The 26,675-nt window shown below is 46.8% G+C and overlaps 12 protein-coding genes across 12 annotated transcripts; 5 read left to right on the plus strand and 7 right to left on the minus strand.

Annotated features, from left to right (window-relative positions):
* The first annotated feature begins 779 nt into the window (after nt 1-779).
* Nucleotides 780-2,656, plus strand: F4822DRAFT_399789 (sphingolipid delta4-desaturase). The gene has a single exon (XM_051457793.1). It carries the CDS (start codon nt 1,194-1,196, stop codon nt 2,367-2,369), a length of 1,176 nt encoding a protein of 391 aa, XP_051315574.1. The 5' UTR covers nt 780-1,193; the 3' UTR covers nt 2,370-2,656.
* F4822DRAFT_399792 (VAMP-associated protein) lies at nt 2,657-4,694 on the minus strand. The gene is made up of 7 exons (XM_051457794.1): nt 4,222-4,694; nt 4,075-4,145; nt 3,972-3,994; nt 3,821-3,879; nt 3,654-3,769; nt 3,470-3,592; nt 2,657-3,403 (listed from the first exon to the last, which is right to left on the minus strand). The coding sequence occupies exons 1-7, from the start codon at nt 4,259-4,261 to the stop codon at nt 3,005-3,007; spliced, it is 831 nt and encodes a 276-aa protein (XP_051315575.1). The 5' UTR covers nt 4,262-4,694; the 3' UTR covers nt 2,657-3,004.
* A 411-nt stretch (nt 4,695-5,105) lies between these two features.
* On the plus strand, nt 5,106-6,669 carry F4822DRAFT_399793 (ubiquitin-related domain-containing protein). The gene is made up of 4 exons (XM_051457795.1): nt 5,106-5,414; nt 5,479-5,665; nt 5,736-5,886; nt 5,939-6,669. The coding sequence occupies exons 1-4, from the start codon at nt 5,330-5,332 to the stop codon at nt 6,431-6,433; spliced, it is 918 nt and encodes a 305-aa protein (XP_051315576.1). The 5' UTR covers nt 5,106-5,329; the 3' UTR covers nt 6,434-6,669.
* F4822DRAFT_399795 (60s acidic ribosomal protein-domain-containing protein) lies at nt 6,670-7,582 on the minus strand. Its single transcript, XM_051457796.1, has 4 exons — nt 7,328-7,582; nt 7,165-7,242; nt 6,965-7,106; nt 6,670-6,901 (listed from the first exon to the last, which is right to left on the minus strand). The coding sequence occupies exons 1-4, from the start codon at nt 7,394-7,396 to the stop codon at nt 6,855-6,857; spliced, it is 336 nt and encodes a 111-aa protein (XP_051315577.1). The 5' UTR covers nt 7,397-7,582; the 3' UTR covers nt 6,670-6,854.
* Nucleotides 7,583-8,413: 831 nt separating this feature from the next.
* F4822DRAFT_428145 (uncharacterized protein) lies at nt 8,414-10,003 on the plus strand (the record flags this gene model as incomplete). Its single annotated transcript, XM_051460858.1, has 5 exons — nt 8,414-8,627; nt 8,693-9,081; nt 9,142-9,308; nt 9,360-9,573; nt 9,632-10,003. The coding sequence occupies 5 exons, from the start codon at nt 8,414-8,416 to the stop codon at nt 10,001-10,003; spliced, it is 1,356 nt and encodes a 451-aa protein (XP_051315578.1).
* Nucleotides 10,004-10,155: 152 nt separating this feature from the next.
* F4822DRAFT_214321 (uncharacterized protein) lies at nt 10,156-11,204 on the minus strand. Its single transcript, XM_051453904.1, has 5 exons — nt 10,825-11,204; nt 10,693-10,748; nt 10,460-10,614; nt 10,391-10,405; nt 10,156-10,334 (listed from the first exon to the last, which is right to left on the minus strand). The coding sequence occupies exons 1-5, from the start codon at nt 11,022-11,024 to the stop codon at nt 10,308-10,310; spliced, it is 453 nt and encodes a 150-aa protein (XP_051315579.1). The 5' UTR covers nt 11,025-11,204; the 3' UTR covers nt 10,156-10,307.
* Nucleotides 11,205-12,111: 907 nt separating this feature from the next.
* Nucleotides 12,112-13,013, plus strand: F4822DRAFT_214425 (uncharacterized protein). Its single transcript, XM_051453906.1, has one exon. It carries the CDS (start codon nt 12,442-12,444, stop codon nt 12,952-12,954), a length of 513 nt encoding a protein of 170 aa, XP_051315580.1. The 5' UTR covers nt 12,112-12,441; the 3' UTR covers nt 12,955-13,013.
* Nucleotides 13,014-13,268: 255 nt separating this feature from the next.
* F4822DRAFT_399807 (uncharacterized protein) lies at nt 13,269-14,867 on the minus strand. Its single transcript, XM_051457797.1, has 4 exons — nt 14,723-14,867; nt 14,623-14,659; nt 13,672-14,540; nt 13,269-13,606 (listed from the first exon to the last, which is right to left on the minus strand). The coding sequence occupies exons 2-4, from the start codon at nt 14,624-14,626 to the stop codon at nt 13,502-13,504; spliced, it is 978 nt and encodes a 325-aa protein (XP_051315581.1). The 5' UTR covers nt 14,627-14,659; nt 14,723-14,867; the 3' UTR covers nt 13,269-13,501.
* F4822DRAFT_214404 (uncharacterized protein) lies at nt 14,578-15,617 on the minus strand. Its single transcript, XM_051453905.1, has one exon. It carries the CDS (start codon nt 15,260-15,262, stop codon nt 14,660-14,662), a length of 603 nt encoding a protein of 200 aa, XP_051315582.1. The 5' UTR covers nt 15,263-15,617; the 3' UTR covers nt 14,578-14,659.
* Nucleotides 15,618-15,624: 7 nt separating this feature from the next.
* On the plus strand, nt 15,625-17,839 carry F4822DRAFT_399813 (uncharacterized protein). The gene is made up of 4 exons (XM_051457798.1): nt 15,625-15,809; nt 15,911-16,613; nt 16,679-17,472; nt 17,600-17,839. Exons 2-4 carry the CDS (start codon nt 16,004-16,006, stop codon nt 17,693-17,695), a joined length of 1,500 nt encoding a protein of 499 aa, XP_051315583.1. The 5' UTR covers nt 15,625-15,809; nt 15,911-16,003; the 3' UTR covers nt 17,696-17,839.
* A 430-nt stretch (nt 17,840-18,269) lies between these two features.
* F4822DRAFT_214643 (uncharacterized protein) lies at nt 18,270-20,131 on the minus strand. Its single transcript, XM_051453910.1, has 2 exons — nt 19,697-20,131; nt 18,270-19,638 (listed from the first exon to the last, which is right to left on the minus strand). The coding sequence occupies exons 1-2, from the start codon at nt 19,746-19,748 to the stop codon at nt 18,473-18,475; spliced, it is 1,218 nt and encodes a 405-aa protein (XP_051315584.1). The 5' UTR covers nt 19,749-20,131; the 3' UTR covers nt 18,270-18,472.
* Nucleotides 20,132-24,135: 4,004 nt separating this feature from the next.
* Nucleotides 24,136-26,273, minus strand: F4822DRAFT_214491 (DNA glycosylase). Its single transcript, XM_051453908.1, has 2 exons — nt 26,240-26,273; nt 24,136-26,171 (listed from the first exon to the last, which is right to left on the minus strand). The coding sequence occupies exon 2, from the start codon at nt 25,816-25,818 to the stop codon at nt 24,445-24,447; it is 1,374 nt and encodes a 457-aa protein (XP_051315585.1). The 5' UTR covers nt 25,819-26,171; nt 26,240-26,273; the 3' UTR covers nt 24,136-24,444.
* Between the last annotated feature and the right edge of the window lie 402 nt (nt 26,274-26,675).

Genomic DNA, 26,675 nt, shown 5'->3' on the forward strand with positions numbered 1-26,675 from the left:
ATAATGTCATACCTACAGCCTGCCTCGCCCCTTTGGTAGGTGGCTACACAATTATTAAGCCATTGAGCTGCGGTGTAGGCTTAAGCCCCATATAAGACTATAAAGACGATCTCGTGGTGGAATTTTAGTGCATTGAACCAAGGGCCTCAGTAATTCGTCTGCTGTATGGCACGATCGGTCACTGGTCTCACCCTATTCGCCAGCCATTACCGGCACATGAGCTGTGACCGCCCTTGCGCAAGGATCATATTGCATCTGATAAGATCTGGTAGTCCCAAGAATCAGACGTGAATGGCTAGACCCTAGGTACAGTAGGCGAGATGCAAGGGATTTCTGTCGTGGGATCTCTCTTCTACTTACATAATTGTTTTGACTAGAACCGGGTGGCTTGACTGAATTATGATAATCTTATTATATGAGATCCTTACTCATACGTCTATCTGGTATATTCGTGATTACCGTGAACTTGGTGGCTTAGGTGGCGGGTATGACAATGTGACACATATTGTATACCTAGGTAGAATAAAAGGAGTAAAAGGGGTGTGAGTAAATTGCACTTAGGTATGTAATTGAGAAGCCTAGAATTAGAGTTAGGCCTTAGAGTAAATTAGTAGCGATGAATGATTACATGTATGTCGAGTTTCTAGAAAAGACAACTTTAATATATAGGTACCTAGGTAGGTAGCTGAAAGTATCATCACGTGTATAAAAGTATATGTAGGTAGAACTTAGTACGACAGTTGAGCGATCTCCAGGGCTCCTACCCTCCTGTCTGGTAACGTTAGTGAGTAACAAAAGTTCAGGGGAACATCCCGCTGGAGGAGTGGGGTGAGGACATTTGATGGGAGGTCGTGCGGGGTCCGTGTGCCCCGAGGATGGAGAATGATTGGACAAGAGTGGTCAATTGAAGACCCTGAAAAATACCCTATTAGTCCACTGTTCCACTGCTCCACTTTCCACTGTTACTCAACTAGGTGCACTACTGCAAGCAAGGAGACAAGGAGACAAGCCGACAAGGAAACATCTTCACCGCAAAAATGGAGACACGCAATTCTGTCTCCTCTCGATTTTTTACTCTCATGCCACCTTGAGAGGTCTCCTTTTTCTTTTTTTTCTCTTATTTCTCTAACTGGGAGGAGATAATAGGAATACACCCCTGAGATAAAAATCAAGAGAGAAGGACAAGATAAAAAATGGCACCTTCGGCGGCTTCTACCACTACCAGCAGTGTCCCTGAAGCACCCAAGCTGCAGAAGACAATACGTCTCAACGGTAAAGGTGGGGACGACAAGCAAGCTCAGGATGCATCTTCAGTCCTCCAGCGAGATCCGATCGAGGTTAAATATCGCGACTTCTTTTGGACTTATACTGAAGAACCACACCGGACAAGACGCTTGGCAATCATCAAGGCACATCCCGAAGTGACCAAACTCTGCGGTCCCGAGCCTCTCACCAAGTATGTCGTCCTTGGCGTCGTCGCCTTACAAGTTCTATGCGCCTACGTTCTCCGCAATACGTCTTTCTTCTCGGCACCGTTTTGGCTACTTGCCTATGTCGTCGGTGCTACCGCCAACCAGAATTTATTCATGGCTATCCACGAAATCAGTCACAACCTCGCTTTCCGTTCCCCGACCGCGAACCGACTCTTTGCCATTATTGCCAACCTACCTATCGGCATTCCCTATAGCGCCTCGTTCCGTCCTTACCACTTGACTCATCACAAGTCCCTCGGTGTCGACGGCCTGGATACCGATTTACCTACAATGCTTGAAGCCATCTTTCTCGATTCGATCTTGGGCAAGTCCTTCTTCTGTACCTTTCAGATCTTCTTCTACGCCATACGTCCCATGTGTGTCTACCAGGTACCCTTCACTTGGGTTTCCGCCACCAACGTTGCCACCCAATTAGCTTTCGATATGGTCATCCTTAAGACTATGGGCGTCCGCTCTCTACTATACTTCCTGCTATCTTCCTTCCTAGCTGGCAGTTTGCACCCCTTGGCCGGCCACTTTATTGCCGAGCACTACGTATACGAGACCGTTACGCCTACGCAGTCCGACCCGACAAACCGAATCCCCGTACCGGAGACGTATTCGTACTATGGCCCCCTCAACTTCCTAGTGTATAACGTCGGTTTGCACAACGAGCACCACGACTTCCCTGCTGTCCCCTGGACTAGACTTCCCCAGCTCAACAAGATAGCCCACGAATTTTACAATGATCTACCTCACCACCGCAGCTGGACTTACGTAATCTGGCGCTTCATCTTCGACGAGAGCGTGGGTATCCGATGCAGAGTAAAGCGTAAGGAGGGTGGGAGATTAGTAGGCCAGAAAACTGCATGGAAGGAAACCGAAATCGAAGCCTAGACGAAATGAAAACGGGATATACGTGTATTCTTCGCGTAATCTTTGATCATATGGAAAGTAGTGTATATAATTAATGCTTAGTGGGTGTCTAATCAGGGTTACGGTTTGGCGTTTGGCCCATGGGTTAGAAATGGAATCGATTCGGAAACAGTGTTTCCTAGCCAACTCCCATAAGTCTAATATTATATCTTAGAGGGTAGCAGTCATCATTCTAGCCAACATACTAGTGGGACAGCACGATACGCAGAGAACAGCGTAGCCAAGGACGAGTCCTTAGGGAGCCATCAAGGTTCCAGTGGGATCATATAGAGCAATTAATGCCATGGGACTATATATCAGAATGCTCATGCCTCGGCGATCAAACAGACAACAAAGGGGAATACATGCTAGAATACAATGCGTATGCCACAACGAAGGTTAGTTTAGATCCTTCGTCTCACTTTCCACCTATCCCGAATAGAAGGGCCGACTTCCTTCCCATCCATCTCTTATTATGCCTCTTCACCTAGGTAGACGTAGTTTTCCTACTTGGGTCGTTCCATCTAGTAGCAGGCTCGCCTATTAACATCGCAACCATACCAAATATTCCTCGATGTCTGCTCCGGCAGAATCTGCAAGGACATCCTCATCGCAGCCTAAAAGAAGAGGTAAGCGAGCATGAAGCTCAAAAAGCACAAAATCGCCGCAAGTTTAACCGGTACGCCTTCTGTGCCAGCTCGTGTCGCCTGGGCCAATTCTGCGGGTTTGGCGCTTGACTTGTCTGCACTCGCCGTCTTTCGTTGTCGTAGACCTTCTTGATCCTGCTTCAATTTCGCGATCACCTTCTCGGCATTAATGAGTTGTTGCTTCAACTCGTCGGGGCTCGGGTCACTGTTCTGGGTGGTAGAAATTGCTGCCGCTGCACCGGCGACTGACGGGATCTCCTCGCGATTGATATCCTTCTCTTCTACCGACGATTTGGGTTCTGCCTGGCTACCGGTGTATTCGCCGGGGGAGGAGTAAGCAGGGGGGGCCACATCTGGTGTTGCCTGAGTCTGAGATAGAATATATTAGTACGGTAAGATCGCTATTGCTGAACAATGCAATGCGATGGAACTTACGCCATTAACTGCCGAGGGCTTGCTGGGTGTTTCGAGGTGAGCGGATCCAGAGGCACCTACGGGAGGCAAGAAGACGACGCGGATCTTCTTTTCTGTTATCGCCGACTTCTCCATAGCATCCCACTATTTGGTCCTATTAGCTATACGTTTACTCAAGGGCGAAGTGTAGCAAGGCACTACTCACAATAGACGCTAAGTTGGCAAATTCCTTGTCTCCCGTGATAGGAACGGACTGGACTAAGAACTTGTCACGGCATTTCGTATCCGGGGGAGGCTCTTGCTTCATAGCCTGGAGGATTACTGCAAACTATTAGGATGGTGTACACAAGGGGGTATAGTGAAGATGCGCACCTGCAACTTCAACCTCCTTTCCTGGCTCGACTCGACCCGAATTCGGTCTGACGCAATACCTTCGGTGACGACCATTATTAGTATATTGGGATAGGGATTAACACAGTTCGTTACGGTCGGGTATAGTTGGTTGGTTAGATGGGAAACATACTGCTTCGGTGCGGTGGTTTTGACCTGTAAAAGGTTAGCTAAGCCGTTGAACTAAGCGTCATCACGGACGGCGTGGCGGGCCGGGAAATAGACGTTATTCGTACCTTGAAAGCAACGGGATGGGTATTAGGGTTTTTAATCCTCAGCACTTCGGAGACCTCTGCTGTAAAAGGCCCTATTGTATTATTAACCCGTGAGTATATGCTATACTGATAATATGTATTGATATGCAAGATTCGGTCATGACGTACGATGGAAGCCAAGCTCCTGGGGATCGATATCGACCGACATGATAGCAAACGGATTACGCGATCTGCACGGGTTTCGCTTTGGTTTTTAGTTGTCGCGGTATGCTGCTATGGGAGCGGTCGGAGGAGTTGACGATATGTCAGCGGCGCGATGGCAGTCCAAATCTCGGGTCCTAAAGTAAAGCAGGAAAAAGTGTAGGTCTTATCAATAAGGAGGACCAAAGTACAGCTTAATTATTTTCCAGGAAGCTGTGTAGTTGAGGGACTGGTTATATTAGAAATAGAAGAAAAGAGGTAGAGAAGAAAAAGTTGCTGATAAGTTGTTTGTGAGAGCGCGACAAGCAAGGAAATGTGAATGTGAAGATAGAAATCTGGCTTAGATGGGAATAAAATGCACGGACGGCGAACGGCTGTGGTGTTGTCGTCGTGTTACGACATCGGGTTCACCTCTGGGACCTTCTGAAAGTACCCCCTGTAACGTTCAATGTTCTTTGTACTTCCAATACGTATTTGTTCATTAGGGGTGAAGAGTGAGTAGATCTCCATATTAAATGCACCTGGGCCACTTAGAGTGACTTATGTAGCTTAGTAATTACATTAGCGCACGCACACCTACGGGTCCGCACCTATCAAAAGCAAAAGGAAACAATAAAATCACCTATCAAATCTCTAGAAGATAGTGGGCATGTGCTACACCACGAGGGGTATGGCACCTAATGAGTACCTACCGAGGTATCTAATAGGCTCTAACTGGTAAGGAGATAAGTACCTTCAGGGATTCTAAGGCCGGAAATTCATCACATTGAGGTACCTACCCGCATACCGACATTATGTAAGTACCTAAGGTACCGACGTGTCCGCGACTGTGCATTATCGTTTTGAGGCAACATCCAAAATGACGTGCCACCTGAAGCTTTGGTCGACTCTTTCTTAATCTTGCAGCTCCCATAAGTTTAATACAATTTACCTTACTTCTTATCCCTAAATATAAAATTCCACTGGCATTGCCATAACCTTCCGGGGCCCATTCTTTTTCCACCAAACAACTTACAACACATCCTCAATCACCCAAGCCCAATATCGGGGATAACTTACAGCTACATCGCCCAAGATGTCACAGGAACTGATCAACCAACTCCTAGAGATGGGATTCGACAAATCACGTGCCGAGCTAGCAGCAAAGAGATCTGATGGATGTGAGTATCCTTACTCAATAATATTCTACTGGTTAGGGATTGATTTACTGATGATTTGGCCCAGTGCCGGATGCCATGGACTGGTTGGAAAAGACCCAAGACACTCCATTGGATGAACTTCTCGAGGAGGAAGCATCTGGTGCCAGCATTACAAGGGCAGAAGATGGTACAGTTGCAATGTCACTCGTCTGCAATGAATGCGGCAAGAAGTTTCGTTCCCAAGGCGAGGCTGAATTCCACGCCGGTAAATCGTAAGTTTCTATCCTACCGTTTTGTATGATTGATATATTATAACCAGTCCCGAATTAACCTAAATTCCAGGGGTCACACTGATTTTGCCGAGTCTACTGAGGAAATCGCCCCTCTCACCGAAGAAGAGAAGAAGAAGAGACTCGAAGAACTTCGTGAGCGTGTTAAAGCAAAGAGAGCTGGCCAGGCTGTGGTAGACAAGGAAGAACAGAAGCGCAATGATGTACGTCTAGCCAGTTGGATCATATTTAATATAATCGTTAACCGTTACCTAGAAAATTCGCCAGAAGGCCACCAAGGAGTCTCAAGAGGCGAAGGAGGAGCTTCAGCGTAAGGAACAGATTAAGGAGGCAGCCAAGAAGCGACAAGAGAAGCTCGACGACATTGAGGCCAAAAAGCGTATCAAGGCCAAGATTGAAGCCGACAAGGAGGAGCGTCGTCGCAAAGCCGAGGAGGCCAAAGCTGCTAGAGAAGGTAGATCTATTCCCGCCACCACAACAGTTCCGACGCCAGCCCCAGCTGCTGCTCGACCTGCCGCTACTCACAACGAAGCCCGCTTGAGACTACAGACCCCTAGCGGCAACGTTATGAAGACACTTCCAGCAGACACTACGCTTTTCGAGGTCAAGCAGCTGCTAGAGTCGGAGAACGGACTCTCTGTTACCAAGTTCGCTCAGAACTTCCCCAGAAAGGTCTTTGAAGGTGTCGATCTAGGCAAGACCCTAAAGGAAGCCGGCTTAGTTCCCAGTGCTGTTTTGATCGTACAGTAAATTGACTGGGAACTAGGCTAACACGAATCTCATGATTGAACGTATAATATGGCGTTTATGGTTTGGCATAGGATACAGGTTAAAGGATTCGCATGAGATGGTCGATACAGAATTAGGCACACAAAATTCTATAAGAGAAATTATTATAATTCTCCATAGCCTACCTAGATAGAGATTTAAGTCATAGTTGCGTCTCGTTTCTGATGCTTGGCACACTTCAGCATAATGAACTTATAGTACTTTGGTCTCAAACGATTTCATTGTTAAGCGCATCGTCATATTAACCTATGACTGGGTGAACTTTGCCCATGGCATCCTAATGTTGCCTCCTTCACGCCACACCAATGGTGTATGGAACCCCAGAACCATGCAGTGAAAGTACAAAGGGAAGGTGAGTATTCGTGATCGCAGAACGTAACGTTTAGTCGAAAAGACCGAATCCCATATCCTCGTCTGACTCTTCCTTCTCTAAATCGGGAATTAGTATATTTTTCCTATGTAGTATCATGCATTGGCGAGCTTCAAACTTACCCTCTTCCTTCTCTTCTTCCTTAGCCTCCTCAGCAGCACCACCGGCACCACCAGCAGCGGCAGCGCCGGCACCGGCAGCAGCAGCACCACCGCCCGAGCCAACGTTCGATAGCAGGTCCTTTACATCCTTGCCCTCGAGAGCCTAAGACACGCATCAGCAATTTTAGTTCTTTCGTCCGTTATTCGATTATTCGTAGTACCTTAGCGAAGAGTTGTGTCCAGATGGGCTCGACGTCAATGACCTTAGCGGCCTTGATAAGGGTCTGTAGCTTGTCGGCCTGGGTAGTAAATTGTTAGCATCACCATACGTAATTTGTAGTCGCATTTTTTGAAATTCGATGGAGGGGTATTGCGCTGGCTTACAGTGATCTCAACACCATCATCGGCGAGGATGAGCGCCGCATAGGACGAGGCAAGTTCGGCGGTCGACATTGTGGTAGATCTGTCCTGGTGGATTGTGTGATCTAGGTGTGTTGATTGATCTGGGAGGACGAACTCGAAGATTGAATGTTGGATTTGCGCTCGTGGAAAATTACCGAAGTTCAGGTCACTTTCAATTGGCAATGCGAAATTTTTGGTGGGAGAAAGGTAGGGCTAGCACGGATGGGAAAAATAAAGTCTCCGTTCTCTTAATTGTGTGAGGAAGGTAGAAGGTACGTACTTAGGTGTACTGCCCCCACTACATACATGTAGTTGACTGGTTAAGTCCACCTAATTTGATTGGCTGGATAATAGAACCAATCAAAATGAAAATCGACCGCCCCGCAAGATCGCCAGAGTACCCAGGTAGGTACCTCTCATACTTTACTTTAGGTACATCTACACTACAGAATTCAACCTGTAAGCTAGGTTGTGATGAGCACATAACCCCACCTACCCACTGCGAGTAAGTCTGTCTTGCCTCATGGTCCTACTCAAGTCAAACAACCCCGCCGATCCGATATTGTAGTAATTACCTAGGTACATATGTAAGCTCTCACAGCATCTGGTGTAAAGAATTAACATACCTTATCAATCATACCAACCACATATACATACCAATCACTGCCCTGCAAGTGTGGCTGTTGGGACATGTGCACCTAAGACAAGTTCGCCCCTGCGTTGGTAAATTCTATTTTTGCGAAAGAGAGAAACATCAGAAACATCCGATCGTCATTGGCTCTGACGTGCCCGCATGCAGCTTCCGGGATTCCGCATGTGTTATACTTTGCTCTTATACGAAACTTCTATTTCGATATCACAACATCATCCACATCTTCTATAACGGGTCAAGAAACTACAACTAGATATCGAGTGGACAAAGGGGAGACACTAATCGCAACAGACGAGGTGACATCCTCTACTTCAGTCCCCCTCCCTCCTCCCTCCTCCCTTTATTCTCCATTCCTGCACAGAGAATTATTCGCCATTCGTACAAGCTCGAAACATTTTATCCAGGGAACCACCAACATGGAAACCCCAAAGATACCGGCTCCAAAAGACGAAGGAGAAAAGGAAGTCCTCGGGAATCTGATCGCTATTCGCGACCAATTACAACTGCGCAAACTCGATCGGACAACCTACGTTCGAACACAAGATGTAATGGTCCTATATGACCAAACCATTGAACAGGTTAAGATCCTCAACGAGATCAGAGCCGGGAAGCCGGTAGAAGAGAATCGAGGTACCGAGACATTAAAATCCAGATATGTTGCGTTTTGTACAGTTGTAACTAATCCCGCTCTTTAGTGGACAGGGTTGTAGACAGTTGCTTCCAACTGCTATCGCTATTCTTCATGACAATCGGCCGAAACAACGAGGCTCCCGCAGCATACGCGCTAACATCGACTATCAAACGACTTCTAGATCATTTAGCAGAAGCCAACCTATACTCTGCCCAGGACCTCGAGAGTATGTCTCAGACGCTTGAGCACCTATCAGAAATTGTACACAATTCCGCTAGCACGAGGCCTGCGCCATTCCTCGAGACCTTGATCGCGCAACGGATAGAGCGATGTAGAGCATCCCTAGCAACTCTACAGAAGAAGATTGAGGATATTGCAGAGCCGTTAAGGCCAACAGCGGATAAGCTCGTCTCTATAATGAGACAAATGGCCGTGATTAATACTAAGTCTAAAGTGAATACCGCCCATGCAGGCTCTACGTGTGACCTTGTCGTTGCTGACGATCTGGATTAGTTCACACCGTCGGAAATACATAAGCGCGAGGCTGAATTAGAGGAGATTAGTAAGGGGCGAAAGGATGGGCAGTTCGTTGACGCTGATGGGAACATCTTAAAAGGTAGCGAGGGTGTTTCCGCGTTATTAGACAGGTGTTTGGCTTATACTAAAATCGTCCTCGAGAGGTACGTCATGCAAAATGTTCGCGCGAACACACTCACTAACTTCATTTGAAGGAACGGCCAGTTCCCAGACAAGTGGAAGCCAATCTACGATGTGCTCGTTGGCATTAGAAATGAACTTGACAAATTATCATTAACTCAAGCCTGGTCCCTACGGGAGACGGATTTGTATGATTATCAGCGGCAACTGGATAGAATTGATGAGAGTAGGGTGAATGGAAATTGGGTCGACGATCAGGGACAACTGGCCGAACTCTATGTCCAACGAGTATGCTATCTCATCGCGTCACACTTCTAGATACAATAAATTGCTAACGGCGTCTTAGACACTACTTTACCTAATCCGAAGAAGTTACGGTTATATATATCACCTTATGGTATCATCAGAACCAGTTTCCGAGGCTCTTCTACCGATTTATAACCAACTGCAAACCCTAAAGCGATGCCTGGTCGAAGTGAAAAACAGTGGTGGTGTTACTTCGGCAAGGGAGCTATACCCCTATAGTATGAAACTGCATTCGATTGACAATATGAGGGTTGACGGAAAATTTATGGTTGGCGAAGATATCCCGGAAGGTCAAGGTAGCGTCGCTGAGTTGCTCGCCGAGTGCTTCGACCTGAATTATGAGCTCCGGGTAGCTGCAGAGGCAGCAACAGAATCACCAACGCCAGAACCACTTCCGCAACCGGCGGTATAGATGTAGCGCCATCGCTTTTTAAGGAATTCGCGAATGTATTCTGCTAGTTCGTTCGACTCGACTTATTAACATAATAGGGGCGTATGGATTAGTATTGCTTGAAGGAGTTTGCTTTACGGGATGTTATTGGTATTTTATCTCCTATTACACCAAGGGAGGGGTAATGTAACCATTGTGGTTTGGCATTACTATGGGATAACCACGAGCACTCAAGTTATTGATATGAATTGAATACATTAGATGTGATATCCGTGTCGGGATACACCTAGCTTGCACCACCAGAAGATCGTGCCATTGAAGTTAACTATGGGAATCTGAATGCATATTTGGCCTAAGAAGAGGGTTTAGCAAAGTCGTAGAATGCCATGGTGGGAATGAAGGGCTTACCGCCAGTATTAATGCCTAACGTAAACTTATCAGTATATCTCTGTTTTATTTTCATACGGGTCATCTTACATTCTCTGTGTCCCAAACTCCACTTTTGGTGTATATATCGTTCTCGAGGATCTTTTTCACTTCGTCCTTGGACTCAGCGACAATGACGGCTGTGCTACCATACCAATCAAACTTGGAGGGGTCATCGCTATCGGGCTTGTCGTTTAGGACAGCGCCTTTTAAAAAGGAGAAAAAATTGTTTGAGTACATCTTTTGGACAGGGGAAAATTCCCAAAGGGTTTAAGTCAGCGTACCTCCGGCCTTGAACTGCTGAGACTCAATAAAGGGCTTGAGGCCTTCAAAATGCTGACTAGCGATGAGGGTCATGTAAGCCAAGAACTTGATCATCGAATTGTATTGTTGATGGTGGTGTAAGCCCAACTCACTTGCGCACTTCGAGCCTCTTTTGCTGGGTGCCGGGCTTATCGGGCACGATGACAAGCCACTCGAACTTGCCAGGCGGCGGAGTCGTAATAGAAGCCATTTGGGTCTTGGGGAGGTTACGAGTGAATCTAATGGTATTGGGTTGAACTCTGGCTGATACTGGTTGGAAGAATCTACGAAGTATCCTGAAGTGAAAAGCCATAAGAACTGAGACAGAAAGAGGCGTCCCCTCTAACGGGTTGGCCGGAAGTTATATGTTTGTTTATCGTTAATTAGACCAATGCCGTGTTTGATATTTGCCGGCTTCCTAAAGTCCGAGGTACGACTTGGCAACTGAAGGCGAACGTGTACATAACATCATCCAATGGGATTGTGGTGTAAGTTGAACTGTTCACTTGAAGTAGTAAAGTACATACATAATACCGAAATATCTAGGTACTTAGGTACATGAGTTTCATAAACCCCCGCACTCTTTCCTCTGTGACGGCATCGGAGAACGTAATTCCCATATGCAATTGAGCCTGCAAATGCACAAGAACCTGGGCAGCTTCCACCATTTAACATTGGCCTCTTCTAACCGATTGGGGAAAGAGGGAATAGCCTGGACCCATGGGCTGTAGCATCAGCCTCCCTGCAAGCTCGTGTGTACTTTCCGCATTCTCTAACGTGCCTAGGTAGGTACAAGTACGACTTTCTAACAGAGAACTCGAAGCCACCACTCTTCTTCCTCATCCGCTTTCCGCTTTCACTCCCCACTTCATTCCTCTGTCTCGCTCTTAATTCGGAAAATAACAATTCTTGCCCCCGCCCCGGCTTCTAGCCAAGTCGACATAGTTACTACAATATGCACGTACATAATATATATGTTTGTAATGCAATAAATACATGTTGGTTTGGTATGGGTGGGTAGATTTTACTTACTATCAGTCTGGGCGTTTGCTTTTGTTTTTTTCTTTCCATACTATGTGATCAGCCAAGTGCCAAGCAAAGTCAGATCTAGGATCTCGCCTACATTCCCCCCCATGGACAAGAATATTATCAAGCAGAATAAGCATAGTAGTAGGTAATGCGCTAGGAAGATCCCTTCCTGCCAGCTTACCTGCCAATGTGTTGTGCTGCGTGTGCACGCCCGAATTTCATATGCCAAATGGACCATTACAACAGGGGGGGCTACCATCGGCGTTACAATTCTTTCGTCATCGTCCGACTCCTTAGCCACTACGGGTCACCATGGACCACCATGGACCCTGAAAACGCGATGTTGCCGAGCTTTCGGCGGTCTGGAGAATCAAGCTTGACCAGGTGCACCCCCAAATTCTCCAGGATATCATGACCACCATCCATTCATTCATTCATTAATAAAGCTTGGGGATGCCTCGGTCTGAGAAATTGAGTTATTTTGTCGGTGGCTTTTAAGTGTGACCCGTTCCCATCTCGAACAACGATCAAGAGGAGAGACACACTCACATACCAGACCTCCTTCGACTCAACTAACAACATATCTACCTACCTGCGTACCTATCTGGCTAGCAGGCAGTAACATCTGCTCCTGCACATAAAAGTCTATTCAAGCTGGTTTATTTTTACGTGATAGTCACATTTTATCAACCTACCAAATCATGTTATCCATCTATCTCCAAAACGAGTCGCAGAGGTGGGCGGCGCAGCACCAGACCTACCCCGCTTCCGCTTCTGCTTCCGCTTCTGCTTTCCCCTCCTCCAACGACTCTAGCGCACTCTCCGACTACGACGAAGAAAGCGACTGCGAATCTATCTTTTCGAGGACTAGTAATAGATCTAGGCGGTCTTCCGTCTCAAGCATATTATCTGATGAGGAGGAGGCAGCACCGGTTCCGTTCGACCAGCCTAGAGACTTCAATGGTGCACCCATTACCATGTTCGCTTCGTTGGACCAAGCCGTAGCGCAGAGTACTCAAAGAGTGGAAACCCAAGGCGCCCCGCGGCGACTGGTAACACCGGGCAAACTATACGAAAATGAAGAGGAAGACGATGAGATAATGGAAATGGAAGCGGAGGATCAGCAGATGGACTACCACACAACGACAACAACTAGAAGCGTCGAGGGTGGCTTCCATCGAATAGTCGCCACCTGCACCGTTGCTGTAGGGTGAGAGAAAATGAGATATAAAGAAAGGGGGGAGCGCCAAGCTTGGCATTGTTCTACTTAATAAATTGGATTGCGACAGCGCGCATCTTGGCATGGTCTTGGGACCTTTGGGATTTAACTGATTATTTGCGAGCCAAGGAGAAATGGCGTTCTAGGAATCGCAATGGGATGGGGCTGAGCGGGCAGTACATCCATGTATAAGTATAAAATGCGGAATGGCCGCGGCTTGTTTTTTCTTTTGCTTTTTTTAATGTTTGGATGAAATGAATACCGAGATACCCAGAAATACAAGAAAAACGCCATCTCGTCTCTCGCATACTTCTATTGGTGGTGATCTACAATGCAATGCGTCGTGATCGCTTTCCCGTGTCTTATATGATAAGTTGTGCATCTGTCTCGTCTTACATACATTGTATGATATATGTACACCTATTGTCACACTCTCTGATTCGTATGCCTGCATAGTAGCTTCGTAGTTGATTTTTTCATCTTAAATATCCCCTGGGCGTTACCAAGGATAAATCGAATGATATAATATTCTGTGGTTGCTTTTAAAGCTTCGCTTTGGGCGATTCTTGCTTTTGCATTGTTTCTGCCACGATACGCCGCTGAATTTTACCAGTCGCAGTCTTAGGCATAACTTCAGTGAAGTAAATCTGTCACAATTAGTCTTTCCCCCTTTCCTACTATAAGTTTTGAGATTAGAATTTCGGGAGCTCACCTTCTTGGGAACCTTAAATTTAGCCAATTTCTCATTGACCCAAGCCCTCAATTCGTCTTGTTCTAATTTTGCCCCGCTCTTAAGCACAACTGCAACGCCAATGTCCTGGCCGTATAGATCGTCGGGAATCGCGAAGCTAACAGCCTCGGAGACAGCCGAGTGCCTCGTTAATACGTTGTCTAGCTCAATCGGACTGATCTTTTCACCACCCTTGTTGATGAGTTCCTTAATACGGCCGGTGATAATGATGTAGCCATCCTCATCCTTCTTGCCCTGGTCACCGGTGCGGAAGAAGCCACCTTTAGTGAAGGATGATGCGTTGGCGGCTGGGTTGTTTAGGTAGCCCTTGGTCACGTTTTCGCCTAGAATGCAAATCTCGCCCTCACTGCCCTGAGACACCTCGTCGCCGGCATCGTTGAGGATTTTGACCTCTACGCCTTGGCCTAAACCTACCGTCCCAGGCTTTCGCTTTGCGGGGGGTAAGGGGTTGGATGTCATCTGATGGGCAGCTTCCGTCATAGCATATGCTTCCAGCACGGGCGCCTTGAACTTCTCTTCTAGCTGGTGGAATACCGTCGGTGACAAAGGCGAGGAACAGGAGCGGATGAAGCGAATCTTGGGCAGAGGGCTTGGCGCGGGGTTCTTGAGGAGAATTTGGTGTATAGTTGGCACGGCGGTATACCAATTCGCCCCGTGAGCAGTGAAATCTTGCCAGAAGTCCGAAGCTGAGAACTTAGTTGGCACAATCATAGAGCCACCAGAGTACAGAGGGGCCAGGAGAGCACAAAGCAAACCGTGGACATGGAATAGCGGCATAACTAGCATGGTTCGGTCTTGCGCGGTAAGCTGATATGTCGCCTGGATATTCTCTATGGTAAAAGTCAGTTTTACAGCACTGATTTCGGCGTCATGCTAGTCACGAGTTGAAAGTAAATTCATATTTCAACCCACTCATTGTTCTTGTCAAATTGCGATGCGTTAATGGAACCTAGCAAAGGAGTTCGTTAACGTTAACATCAATAACCGACATCTGGGACGATCGATGACATACGACTTTCGGCCTCGATGTTGTGCCGCTTGTATGTAAGACCAAGGCGACATCATCTGGTTGTGCTTGTAGTATGTTCTCCTTGCTATGTCCCTTCAATTGACCGAGATCTTTGACATCTAAAGCAACCTCTTTCTTCACGTTGTCCCAATAGCACTCTGCGACTGCAGCATTGAACTTGCGCGCAGCCTTAACGGAGGGCGCGTCGGTGTCATAGGCTCCCTTTGGCACGAGGACTATCGCGGACTTGATGTCTTCGATATAGAACTCGAATTCGTCTTGTTTATAAGCAGGGTTTAAAGGAGCCGCGATACCGCGCTGCCAGGACGTGGCCAGGAACGAGACGATAAATTCATACGAATTTACGGTTGCGATCGAGACGGGAGAACGGTTGGTTATGCCGATGGCAGCGAGCTTGTGTTGGAAAGAGGAACATTCAGTTACGAGATCTTTATAGGTCACTGTTAAGGGATTCGGTTTCGAGGGTATTATGACGGCGACGGAAGAGTCTGCGCCATTGATGGAAGTTTGGAGGGTAGACATGTCTAGATTTAATGCGACTAATACAAGATAACGTCTTCTAAGTCAAAGAAGTAATTCTAAATATGGTAAAAGGGCAACTATGATGATAGGGAATGGGGAGATAAGTTATGAGGGTCACAATAGGAGGTCTAGTTTGCAATTGATGGAAAAAAAAGTATGGTCTAAGGAAAGAGAAAAGAGAAAAGAGAAAAAAAAAAGTGAAGCAACGACGTTATCCTCGACGAAACATACGATGAGTAAGATCTGCGTTTTCTGACGGGTCAATGCAAGTAGGGGCTCCGTAGCTCCTACCTTGCTCTCACAATACCCAGATCTATATAAGGTTAGGATGTATTATATAGTAGTTGGTGTCCCCCCGCCATCAAAAACCGTTGGAAGGTACACAGGAAGCAAGCTATGCTACCCACCTAGAAGCTCTAGTGCCTGGTACCTATCTAGGTACCTGTTAGGGCATCTTTTTTAGCCAATTACTGGCGTTAATGATCCGATGCTTAGCGGACATGGCGATATGAAACCCCTGTAATCTCTAAAGCTTGGCACTGACTAGGTACTATAATCTTCTTCTTCTACCCATAAACTTGACCTACCCAAGTAAACTTCGGCTCTTTCGTCGGCTTCGCGCAGCAAGCTGAATATCACAATCAATAGTTTCCCTTGAACAATTTGATCACTACGCATCTTCCCTAGGCTGTTTCATAAATATCGTCTCAAAATACCATAATCTACGCGAGAAGAGGGGACATGGCTGGCCAACAGCCGCCGCGGACAGGCCTGTCCTTATACGCGAACCTTCTCGATCCCGACGGCGACTCGTCTGCTTCTATATCACGCGCGCCGGTTGTGTCGCAACAAGCACTCGATGCAGTGAAAGGACAAGAAGCTTCCAAGAAACCCCTCGACCCCGCTCTACGCTTTCAACCACATCCGCAAATCCGTCGCCCGCAACAAAAAACCCAGAAACCCAAAGCTAGCTTTCCAAAAGCACCTCCTCCACCTAGTACTTCGAATGTCCCTAGCACCGCGCCCAACCCAGCTCCCGCGAAGAGTAGGTTAGCTGACTGGGCGCCTACCGAGGAGGACGAGTACATGTACGGCACCGGCGAGAAGAGAGCACGTGGTGGGCGGAGGAAGAAAAAGAAGAAGGCCGAAGACATCCCCGCTGAGACAGATTGGGACGAGATATATGACCCTTCGAGACCTACGAATGTTGACGAGTATTTAAGGAGCGATGAGCGAATACAAGAGGTGCGTGAATGGAAGGACTTGCTTTACAGGCATAGACGGCGCGAGGACGACGATAGACGTGGAAGTTGGGATAGTTCGGACGAGGGAGATACGGCTCCCGTGCAAAGTACGTTAAGCGACACGGCATATTACCTATGTTTTGCTCTTACTTACATACTGCAACTTCAACAGATCAGTTTGCGCCACCCGATTCTTACTCCTTCGCACCACCTCCTCCGTCACCCCCGCGGGCTTCAGTACCAGACGACAAAACTGGCGACGATGCATATGCTCGGCGACTAGCCATGTCTCAAGGAAATGTGCCACCACCACCGCAATCTCCCACACCGCCGCCACCTCCGCCTCCACCAGCAGCAGCATCCTCTATATCGGAACCCGCAACTATATCTCGTGCGCCGGTGCGCTATACACAACCAGATCCTCCCACACAACCAAATGCGCCGCCAGATCCAGACGCCATGGACGAGGACGAAGACGAATATGTGCCGCCCGAGGCTAACACCGAGGATGATCTAGAAGAGCGTAGTAACCGACCTGGCCAGAAAGGTTTCGCCGCACGTCTCATGGCCAAATATGGATGGGCGAAAGGGCAAGGTCTGGGCGCTGAGTCTAGCGGTATCTTACAACCGTTGCGCGTCGAGGTTGAAAAACGAAAGAAGAAATCAGACGCCGAAGGTGGCGGGTGGGCCGAACCCGGCGGACGAGGACGCATCATCGGCTCTAAGACTGGTGCCGCGCCCCAGCCCGAGAGTAGCGGCGGTAAGTTCGGGCCGATGAGCAATGTTGTCGTTCTGCGGAATATGCTCGAGGGTATGGAAGATCTCCAGGGTGAGATGGAGTCTGGATTAGGGCAAGAGATCGGCGAAGAGTGCGGTGACAAATATGGCCGTGTGGAAAGGTTGTACATCGATGTCGAAGGCCGGCGGGTATACATCAAATTTACCGATTCAGTCTCAGCTTTAAGAGTACGTCCTCCCCTCCCCTATCCCCCATGATTGTTGAGGAACGTTACGCAGCCCCTTTACTCCGCTGCGTTACGCCTTCATCGAATGTTAAGTCAGGTTGTGCTAACGGATTGTAATCATATTGTAGGCAGTGAATGCTCTGGATGGCCGCATATTTGCCGGCAACACCATCCAGCCGCAGTTCTACGACGTCGAGAAATTCGAACAAAGGGTTTATGAGTAATGAAAGCATAGCCGCGAAGATAGAGAAAGAAAGCCCCGTCGTCGTTTAGGAAGGCGAGGGACAGCTGTACAACTTACCGAGTCGAACTAGTACGCGTATTGTACTCTATCTAGTATAATGTATTTACGATTCATTCCAATCCCGTCATTCACGACAATAACAGCGACACATTGTGACGTCCGAGATACCAGGGCATATGCCCATGATTTGAAACTAAGCATAAAATCCTTAGCGTTCCATATTTTTTTCTTGGACTAAACATGCATACCTAGGTAAATGTGTGAATGGGTAGAATATTGACTTATAGTAGTATAAGAGCTAGATCTATGTTCCTCTAAATCATCCACATTTATAAGACTCAAGTTGTTCATGGCTCGGTATTCAAGTACTCAAGCGGTATAAGTTAACCAAAATTACATTACCATTATCTGCTATGTAGCCCCTTAACAACGTATCACGTCCACATCAATGCCACGCTAAAAACCATATGCCACAAAGGATCCTGATAAAATGGTATTGTAGCGCAAGACCAGCAAGGCAAAAAAAATCCGTAAGCTATTTAAAAGCCCGTCGACAGAACGATATCACAATTGCAAAGAGAACGAGACTGCGTTACAAGTAGCACATGCATCAGTATTAAGTCTAGCAGTTCCTTATACGTAGCCCTAGTCGCTAGACGCGACTCTTGAAATGACAACAGGTTTTATGACACTAAAAAGGGAATGTTCGGAACGCCACCATGTTCCACCGTATTCCAACCCAAAAAAGACCACTTTATTACAAGAGGGCGGTGACGAGGGAGCCAAGCGCAGCTAAGGTGACGAGGGTAGAGATGCTGGCACCACCAACGGGGTTAGCAGCGTTCTTCTTGTTGCTGGTACCATTGCCGGAAGAGTCTGAACCATCGCTGGAAGCATCAGAGGTGTCCTGGTTGGCGCTAGCATCGTTACCCTCGCAGTTGTAGTCACCCTGTACAACACCACCCTTGAAGCTGCCTAGCGTGTTGCAAGAGTCGGCAATATCCTTAGTGCTAGAGACGTCAAAAGCACCCTTGACATCCTTTAAGCTAGGAAGATCGACCTCGCTCAAGGAACCCTTGACCTTGACAGCGCCACCGATCTCGTTAAGCTTACCGAAGCCGTCCAACTTCTCCAGAGCTGTGTTGTTGGCAACGGTGAAACCACCTCCAATATGGGTGAGAGCCGGGATCGAAATGTTGGTGAGCTCGGGGTTGCTAACGAAGGATACATCACCGTCGATAACGTCAGTCAAGTTGGCAGCGATGAAGGTGTCGAAGTAGTTGGAATCAAAGCGCATTGAGCCGTTAACAGTGTGCAGGGAAGGAACGGAGAAAGAGGTGACGTTCGCAATCGTCATGTTGGCAATCCATTGGAGGTTAGGCATCTCCATGGTAAGGTTGAGACCGTTGGCAGTAACATATAGCGTGTTGCTCAAGCTCTTGATGCTGGTAGAGAACTTGGTCAATCGCTTGTTGTTGTTGATGTTCATGTCGGTAAGAGAGTCAACGTTGATACCATCAATGTTCTCGATGAAGGTATCGGAAATCACGACGCTCTTCGCCTTAGTAATACCGGGGTTGCCGAAGGTGGGCTCAGGGAGAGAGCTGAGAGTGGCCCAGTCGATGCTACCAACCTCTCCAAGCTTGGGGAAGGAGAGGGTAGAGACATGAGTGACGTTGTTCAGCTTGAAAACACCACCGATAGTCTTCAGCGAGTCACTCCTCAAGGAGCTCAAAAGACCATTGTTCTCGGCTGTGAGATCTCCACCGATTTCAGAAAGTTTTCCACCAATATCGATATCGGGACCCGCGTTTCGGTCGATTAATACGCTACCCTCAATGGAATCGCAGTTGGCGACTTGGGTGGCGTCGGCCGCGGATTTGATAGTGGCAGTAGGGTCATCACAGCCTACGGCGAACACGCCTGTATATTACACCAGTTAGAAGATGGTATAGTACAACGAATAATTGTGGCAACTTACCAGACAGCATGCTGAATGCCGTAGCGGCGGAAAGAAGTTGTTTGCTGAACATTTTGTTGGGATTACTGTAAAGGCGTCAGTCGATTGTGAAAATATAAATAAAAGATAAGCAGTGTTTTGCGTCGTAAAGGTCAACAGATCGGAAGCACCAATACGACTGGATAAGGCACGCGACGGGTCAAAAAACCAATAACCGTGGGCCTAGTGTTGGAAATCCGAATGTACAAAATATTGACAAGTTGATATCAATTGGTTTGGTTCAAGGGCGAAAACCATATCCCAGAGGCAGTCGCAATATTTGGTGACTTGGAAGGCGGATTGACTGGGACTTCTGATTATGGGCATCCCGGTCGCCACCGCTGTAGTCCGAACAAAGAAGTACGTGGTTGACTTGACAAGCCTTAGCTGTACTCGTCCCGGTACCGGTTGCCGTTAAATGTGATTTATTCGTACTTTGGCAATACCAACACCCAATATCGGTATCCTGACTCCAATGAACTTGGCATGTTTATCGTCGACTAGGAATTCATATAACACGTTCCCTCATGTTATATGCACGATACGCGGTAGTCATGTCGACGCCACTCAGATAGGTAGCCACCATCTGACCTGAAGGACAGTATTGATGACTGATATCAGAGTATGTTGTGCCCAGTCATACCCGCGTTACATTAATTAGACCCCGATTGGCGAAATCCCATGTAAACATTCCGGTGGCATAGCTTCCCAATGGTCCACGGCATGGTGAATTTTGTCGACGACCTCGTTGCCCAACGCGTCAAACATAAAAATAAATGAATAAAAACTAACCTGTTTATACTCAAGACTCAATTTTCAGAAATCTTAAGACCTAGAAAATCAACCACCTCTCGGGCACCTGTCGACGCGGGTGGGATGAGTAAGTGTAGATGTTGCCTCGTATTGTTCAGGAGCTCTGGATGTTGTTTTGATGTTAAGAGCGAAAGTGTGTTGACGCGGTTGCGAGTGAAACTCGAGATGAACTCAGGCAATAGGATGTATTAAAGTGAGGAGGAAGTTATTGAGCGAGTGCTCTTCCTCTTTCTATGGGGAATATGGACAAACGAATGAATCCGAACGAGAAGGAGGAAGATGGCAGAAAAAAAGGGAGTTGGAGGGAAAGTCAGGGCAAGAAAAGGCCGAAACGTCTTGGAATTCGACCTTTTGATGGATGGCGTGGCTCCTTGTAGGGAAGGGGTGTGGGAAAAGTAAGGAGACGGGGATTGGACGAATTGAGTGGATTGGGTGGATAAGGGTGGGCTCTTTAAGGGGTAAACCATACAGTGTGCATTTCTGATAACGTACCACTGCTAACTAGACCCAATAATAAGTAATAAAGTCGGCAGCTCGGACTAAAATGATCTTCACCAATTTCAAGCGAGGAACAACAAACTTGGCAGGCCCTGAACCTGGTACTGCTGGTATGAATTGGTATGAATGGCTTATGAAAGGAACGGCATCCGGAGCTAAACTGCCTATCTCTCCATTTTTCTTTCTTTCCACTGATACTCTGTACCTTCCCTAGTGCTAATTATGCACTGAAAAAGAAAAAAAAATTGAAGCGGCTTCAGGTACATGAAGAGCTAAAATATCGAGGTATCCACCTCATTTACTTAGATACATAATTACATACCCACATGTAGGTACGTAAATACTCAAGTACGTCTGTACATTCAAATGCATGATGGATCTTTGGCTGCAGTACAGTAAACTCCTTTTGGTAATCCAATGCAAAAAGTCTTCGTATTTATCGTCGTCACCAATGCACGCATCTACTTTTCCTCACCTTATCAACATTTTTAGTCTTCCCACGATTGGTAGAACCAACAATTCCGTGCTTTTTTTACGAGCGATATGGTCGGCCGTACATGCAAATATCTACCTCGTACAGGCGTTCGAGGCAACCAAGGTGGCAAGGATAATACCGTATGGTTTAAGAAACACAGTGTCGTAATTTTTCATATCAAGTCGGCCAATTGGCGAGATTGGCTCCTCATTTTCGATGGACTAGTCTGATAAAAGCAGGGAATCGTCGCAAGGTTTGGGGGCATCCATTGCTTCCATTCCCTCAATTCACCCCCGAATTGCCTTGAAAGTTACATACGATACGTATCATAACGTGCCAATACATAATCTAATGACTCCTGGGTCGATCATTGTCCAGGTTGGTCACTGACCTTTTTTCTCCTTCAGGCATGTCGATGTACTACGGGCGGTATATATTTCGTTACAATACCAGAGCAATAACCCTGGGCACCTTCACCTTGGCTATGATTCTAGAATTGTTTCTGTATCGTTTCACCAATATTGTTACGGAACTTGACTGGTCGCAGCAACGCAAAGTTGACAGTTCGAATGCTTGGAGGCCCTACTTCTCCCTACGGCGACACCGCAAGTACTGGCTAGCTACCTAGTTGTCTAGGTAGTTGTATGTAGCGTGTGTGGCACGAGAAGCAATGACGATATCATGCTAATCTTGAACAGGCCGGATTGATGCGTACCCACTGTATCAATCTCCGGTGAGGCTTGCAGCACACTATACTACCTCAGTCTAGGTATACCATAGATTACCGAACTCCATAACCCTACCTAGGCTTCTAGGGATATATGAATATCATCCCATGTTGGTAGTAGTTCACATGCAAGCTACCTAAGGTGATATAACAGTTTAATCAGATGAATTATATTAGATATTTAATATTTGATGAATTGACTTGGCTGATATTACTACTTTATACGTACACATTACCTCAGACCCCAGGGTATGTATTTATGAAAATAGCAGCAACTTGATTTGAGCAACTCGGTCAGCACGTGTAACTTGTGATGATTCGTAAGTTGGGAGAGATGGATTGGTAGAAGATATTCATCATGTTCGGCGCATCAATCCGGCTTTGGGGAGTTTTGGCGACGACTCCGTGCCGGGAATAAATTATTGATTGGTTACCACGGCTTCATTTTGGAAGAATCTCGATTCAGAAGGAAATCTACACGAGAAGCCTCCATCCTTTCCCCCAACCCCTTGTCAGCTACGGCGCGGCCGCGGGTGGACTAGGGATCTGCATCCTGTCCAATAGCACCTATCATTTTCAGTAAGAGCAGGGACAACATCCTTGCAATTCCCACCCCTCCTTCTAGACCGTGGGCGCATCAATTAAACTGGGACCACTTTTTTGGTCGTCGACATGCAGCATTAGGTGCATCGGCAGTGGAGGCTAAAAAGCTTCGCTTCTGATCACTAGGCCGAATCGAGGAAAAGTTTCGAGGGAAGTCTTTATTTATTTATTGTGATAACAGCTGGGAAGCTACATATCTAAGTACTTCCCACTTTCAACCACTAACCTGCTAACGAGAATAACGCAACGCATTCGCATTGATAAAGAACAGAAAACAAAAAGGACCAATTATAACACCCATTCAACTCTCCGGAGGCGATGCTGACGCGTCGTTTGAGCCATCAATTCGATCTGGCGTTGTTAATTCAACACGAGAACTACAGCCAGCAGCTTGACACATATATGTATTTCTTTTCGTATTAATGAGGAGTCGTAACCCCCCATCCCCATCGTGGCAATCGTCAATTCGGAGCTCATTTCTATTTGCTCCTGCACGCGCCTTTGTCGCTCGTCATCCGGATTTCACGACCTGCGACAAAATTGTCGACTAGCGGCCTCAAATCCCCAGTCTGAAATGCGTCATTGACTAGCATCCCAAACCCGATCTCTGTGATCTACAACGGCAATTTCATTTAGCGCGGGTATGTCGAGATTCAACAACGTGCCCAATGTGCCCACCCGGTCGATCTGCTTGGCCTGTAATCAATTCCGCAATATCTTCAAGTTTCAGAACGCAATGGGCTATGTTATAGTCTATATGTATCGGAACCCTCCTGTCGGGTTTCTAGCGGTGAAACCATCCTATGAAAAACCAGCTAAGCACGTAGGTAGAACAGGATATCTTCGCCAATTATTCCATCCAATGAATACCTTGCGAACATACCTAGGTAGGTATCCTATCACATATACAATTCTCGAAATTCGGCGCAACAATCCAACACTCACCAATAGTATCAATAAAGCACTTCCCAGCGCTTTGGTTTCCATTTCACAGTAGCCAACTCGGCACTTCCCGACTCCGTTTTATTCGTCAAATTTCGCCCTCTGCTCATACAAAAACTATAAAGTCGAATATCACAATCCGGGTTAAATATGCTGTAGGCTGGGCAACCATCGTTCATACCTCATTAATTCCACATTGTCAAGACATGCTCCAAGAGCAGAGAACCTCGGACCAACCAGCTATATACAGCAATTGTAAAGAACACGAGAACTTATTAACTTTGCATTGGAGATACCACCTTTCTTGCCTAATGTTCAAGGCTGCTGCGTGTTTAGGGACACTGAACTTCTAAGCTCGTACAGGTAACTTCAACTACTTTAAACCCGCTTTATTGCAATCCTGTAGTTAGTGTGTACTTATCGTCAATGAAAGCAACCAGTTACATCGTCGGACTCCATTGGTGTCTGTCTGTACCTTCCTAGGTAGGTGGGTTTAGAGTATGCAATGAATGAGCTGAATGTCTTCTACCGAGTTGTTGAGCCGAGAACAATCTTTAATCCAAGACGAGCACACAGTGAATAACGCGAGAACCCGGATCAGTTCTTAGTCTATCAATACGATGTAGCTTGTGATGGTTTGTATAGTTTCAGAGTTAAGCCGCAACGCTGAATCTATTCCAGTGTACTTATATCGGTCTCCTCGACCCTCCACATGTACCACATGAAGAGACTCCTATATGGAGCGAATTTGTCGGAGATTTCTTTCATCTCACTTTCTGACATGTACTTCCATTTGCCGCCCTTATTCTTCAATTTTGCAATATCTCGTCCCACGAATGCAGCCATTCCTCTCTGCACACCTAGGTCTCCAAGAGAGAAAACGTCTATTCTCTTTAGACCGAAGCATGCGAACATCTCGACAGACCAACGACCTAATCCCCTCACTGCAATCAACTTCCCCAGAACAACATCATAGGAAGCGTCTGCTAGGATTTGTGCGCTTAATTCGCCACTAGTAAACTTCTCCGCGAGACCTTGCACATACTCGGCCTTTCGTTGAGAGAGCCCTGCTGTCCGGAGCTGCTCGATGCTGCACCCAGCTACCTGGGACGGGTGAGGGAATTTACCACCGTCGTCGAACAGAGCAATAAACCGTTGCTTGATTGCCTTGGCAGCTGCTCCCGAAACCTGCTGGGAGATGATACCACTACAGAGTGATTCGAAGGGGTCAATCTTTTCGCTCAATCCCTCTGCGGAAAAAATTCGACAATGATGCTTTTCGATTAGCGGCCTCATTCGCTCATCGACACCAATGAGATGATTACATGCTTCTTCGAGAAGATTAGTTGTCGTTACCTTACTGGCATCCGCTTTAGATGGTGAAACAGCTCTAGTTATAACTCGTGATGTCTCTGGTGAGAGAAGTGTTGCGTTGGTAGCGTTCGGGTCCGCTAGCCGCCTAACTGCCGCTGGCTTCGGTTTGGGGGTCTCAAGAGTCCTGGCAGGTTCGCCAATGAGCTGCGCGTTGCTAGGTGTAGGTGTTGAGGGCGGAGGATCAACAGGCTTCCGGGTACGGCGCTTCTTGGGAGTTGTAGGTGCTGCCGCCGGCGCCTCTTTGATCTCCTTGTGCCCTTCCTGAGCCCCATTCGGTCCCTCCTGCTGTGACTCGTCCGACCCAGCTTTCCTCTTTCGTCCTCTTGGTACTGGGGTAGGTGGAGGGGGTGCTATTGTGGACTTGGAAGTCGTTGACGCTGCGCTCAATCGCGTAGATCTGCGTGTCGCCATATTTCTTACGTAGCAGGCCTGTGATGGAGCGCGCCTAGGGTTATGAGATTGGCGTCTTTGTGGAAGGGTGTATAAAGGTCCTAGGGATTGGTTGCCAAACGAAAGTTTACACCTCTGTGCTGCGTAGTATGTGGTTGTGCGACTTGCTTTCTCATTCAATTTACCGAGATGGGGTACTGGTTTCGGAAGATTTCTAGAAATTAGAGGGTATACGCGATCAGAGGATATACAATAGATGAGTTGATTTATCGAAGTCCACATGTGAGGAAGGCGTTGATCAACTATAATTACCTATAATTGAGGGTCATTGATCGCAACTAACTTAAATGATTTTATTCCGTCTCAAAATAGATACATATCATAGTAAGAATATCAAATAAATATAATGAATCGAATACCTAGGTAGTATATTATCATTGTTTTGTTGTGTATGAAGCAATGAAAGTTGTATAAATTCTGGGGTAGCTCGACGCGCCTTTGCTTTGACATTTAAGGCTGAGGCGGGATTTAGAGCTAATATCTCCGTTTCTGACTCATGTGGTCTTGAAGTTTGATAAGCATATATGGATTTTATGTGTCGATATTGACCTTTTTAGGCATGGTTGCCTGTTAAGCTTATTTTATACTTATTAACATTACTTAGGTATGTAACTCCTCTTATTTTGGTGGGAAGGAAGAGTACCTAGGTAGGCTATGATGGATCAGATTGCCTGAAGTATTACTCTGGTTGCCAAGGCTGCCTAAATTTCGGTACCTAGTTCGCTAAAGCTGACGTATTTTTGGTACCTAGGTATTACGATTGATGGTCAGCAGCAATTGATAGGGCTTTCGTTGTCTACGGCCTCGGTACCTAAGTATTCGAGTATTTTAGTAATTGGGTTTTGAAGACACTCGATCCCAAAAGTTTGAGGCTAAAAATGATGTCGGCTCCGCAACCATATTTAATGGGCTGGAACAATTGGCATAAACCGTTGGACCGTTGGAATGAAAGCTACAGGTGGAGTCTGAGTCCTAGCACTGAGGCGTATATGGGTTTCCTTATGCGACTTGCCATTTTCCATGTTCGCCAATTGTCCATTTTGTTGGATTTTGAACACAAAATAAATATGCCATACTGA

The sequence above is a fragment of the Hypoxylon trugodes genome, assembly GCF_022578975.1.
Source record: "Hypoxylon trugodes strain CBS 135444 unplaced genomic scaffold F4822scaffold_4, whole genome shotgun sequence".
Classification (NCBI taxonomy): Eukaryota; Fungi; Ascomycota; class Sordariomycetes; order Xylariales; family Hypoxylaceae; genus Hypoxylon; species Hypoxylon trugodes.

Coding starts and splice junctions, on each gene's coding strand:
- F4822DRAFT_399813 (XM_051457798.1), top strand. CDS start 16,004: ATGGCTGGCCAACAGCCGCCGCGGACAGGCCTGTCCTTATACGCGAAC. Junction 16,614..16,678: donor AGATACGGCTCCCGTGCAAA/GTACGTTAAGCG, acceptor CAACTTCAACAG/ATCAGTTTGCGCCACCCGAT. Junction 17,473..17,599: donor ATTCAGTCTCAGCTTTAAGA/GTACGTCCTCCC, acceptor ATCATATTGTAG/GCAGTGAATGCTCTGGATGG.
- F4822DRAFT_214425 (XM_051453906.1), top strand. CDS start 12,442: ATGTTATCCATCTATCTCCAAAACGAGTCGCAGAGGTGGGCGGCGCAG.
- F4822DRAFT_214491 (XM_051453908.1), bottom strand. CDS start 25,818: ATGTGGACTTCGATAAATCAACTCATCTATTGTATATCCTCTGATCGC.
- F4822DRAFT_399792 (XM_051457794.1), bottom strand. CDS start 4,261: ATGTCGGTCGATATCGATCCCCAGGAGCTTGGCTTCCATC. Junction 3,880..3,971: donor AAAACCACCGCACCGAAGCA/GTATGTTTCCCA, acceptor TCGTCACCGAAG/GTATTGCGTCAGACCGAATT. Junction 3,404..3,469: donor AGCCCTCGGCAGTTAATGGC/GTAAGTTCCATC, acceptor ATTCTATCTCAG/ACTCAGGCAACACCAGATGT.
- F4822DRAFT_214321 (XM_051453904.1), bottom strand. CDS start 11,024: ATGGCTTTTCACTTCAGGATACTTCGTAGATTCTTCCAACCAGTATCA. Junction 10,749..10,824: donor AAGAGGCTCGAAGTGCGCAA/GTGAGTTGGGCT, acceptor CCTCATCGCTAG/TCAGCATTTTGAAGGCCTCA. Junction 10,615..10,692: donor TCAGCAGTTCAAGGCCGGAG/GTACGCTGACTT, acceptor CCTTTTTAAAAG/GCGCTGTCCTAAACGACAAG.
- F4822DRAFT_399793 (XM_051457795.1), top strand. CDS start 5,330: ATGTCACAGGAACTGATCAACCAACTCCTAGAGATGGGATTCGACAAA. Junction 5,666..5,735: donor GAATTCCACGCCGGTAAATC/GTAAGTTTCTAT, acceptor CCTAAATTCCAG/GGGTCACACTGATTTTGCCG. Junction 5,887..5,938: donor AAGAACAGAAGCGCAATGAT/GTACGTCTAGCC, acceptor ACCGTTACCTAG/AAAATTCGCCAGAAGGCCAC.
- F4822DRAFT_214643 (XM_051453910.1), bottom strand. CDS start 19,748: ATGTTCAGCAAACAACTTCTTTCCGCCGCTACGGCATTCAGCATGCTG. Junction 19,639..19,696: donor GGCATTCAGCATGCTGTCTG/GTAAGTTGCCAC, acceptor TGTAATATACAG/GCGTGTTCGCCGTAGGCTGT.
- F4822DRAFT_399807 (XM_051457797.1), bottom strand. Junction 13,607..13,671: donor AATTTAAGGTTCCCAAGAAG/GTGAGCTCCCGA, acceptor TAATTGTGACAG/ATTTACTTCACTGAAGTTAT.
- F4822DRAFT_399795 (XM_051457796.1), bottom strand. CDS start 7,396: ATGTCGACCGCCGAACTTGCCTCGTCCTATGCGGCGCTCATCCTCGCC. Junction 7,107..7,164: donor GGACACAACTCTTCGCTAAG/GTACTACGAATA, acceptor TGCGTGTCTTAG/GCTCTCGAGGGCAAGGATGT. Junction 6,902..6,964: donor GGAAGAAGAGAAGGAAGAGG/GTAAGTTTGAAG, acceptor TTCCCGATTTAG/AGAAGGAAGAGTCAGACGAG.
- F4822DRAFT_214404 (XM_051453905.1), bottom strand. CDS start 15,262: ATGTCTACCCTCCAAACTTCCATCAATGGCGCAGACTCTTCCGTCGCC.
- F4822DRAFT_399789 (XM_051457793.1), top strand. CDS start 1,194: ATGGCACCTTCGGCGGCTTCTACCACTACCAGCAGTGTCCCTGAAGCA.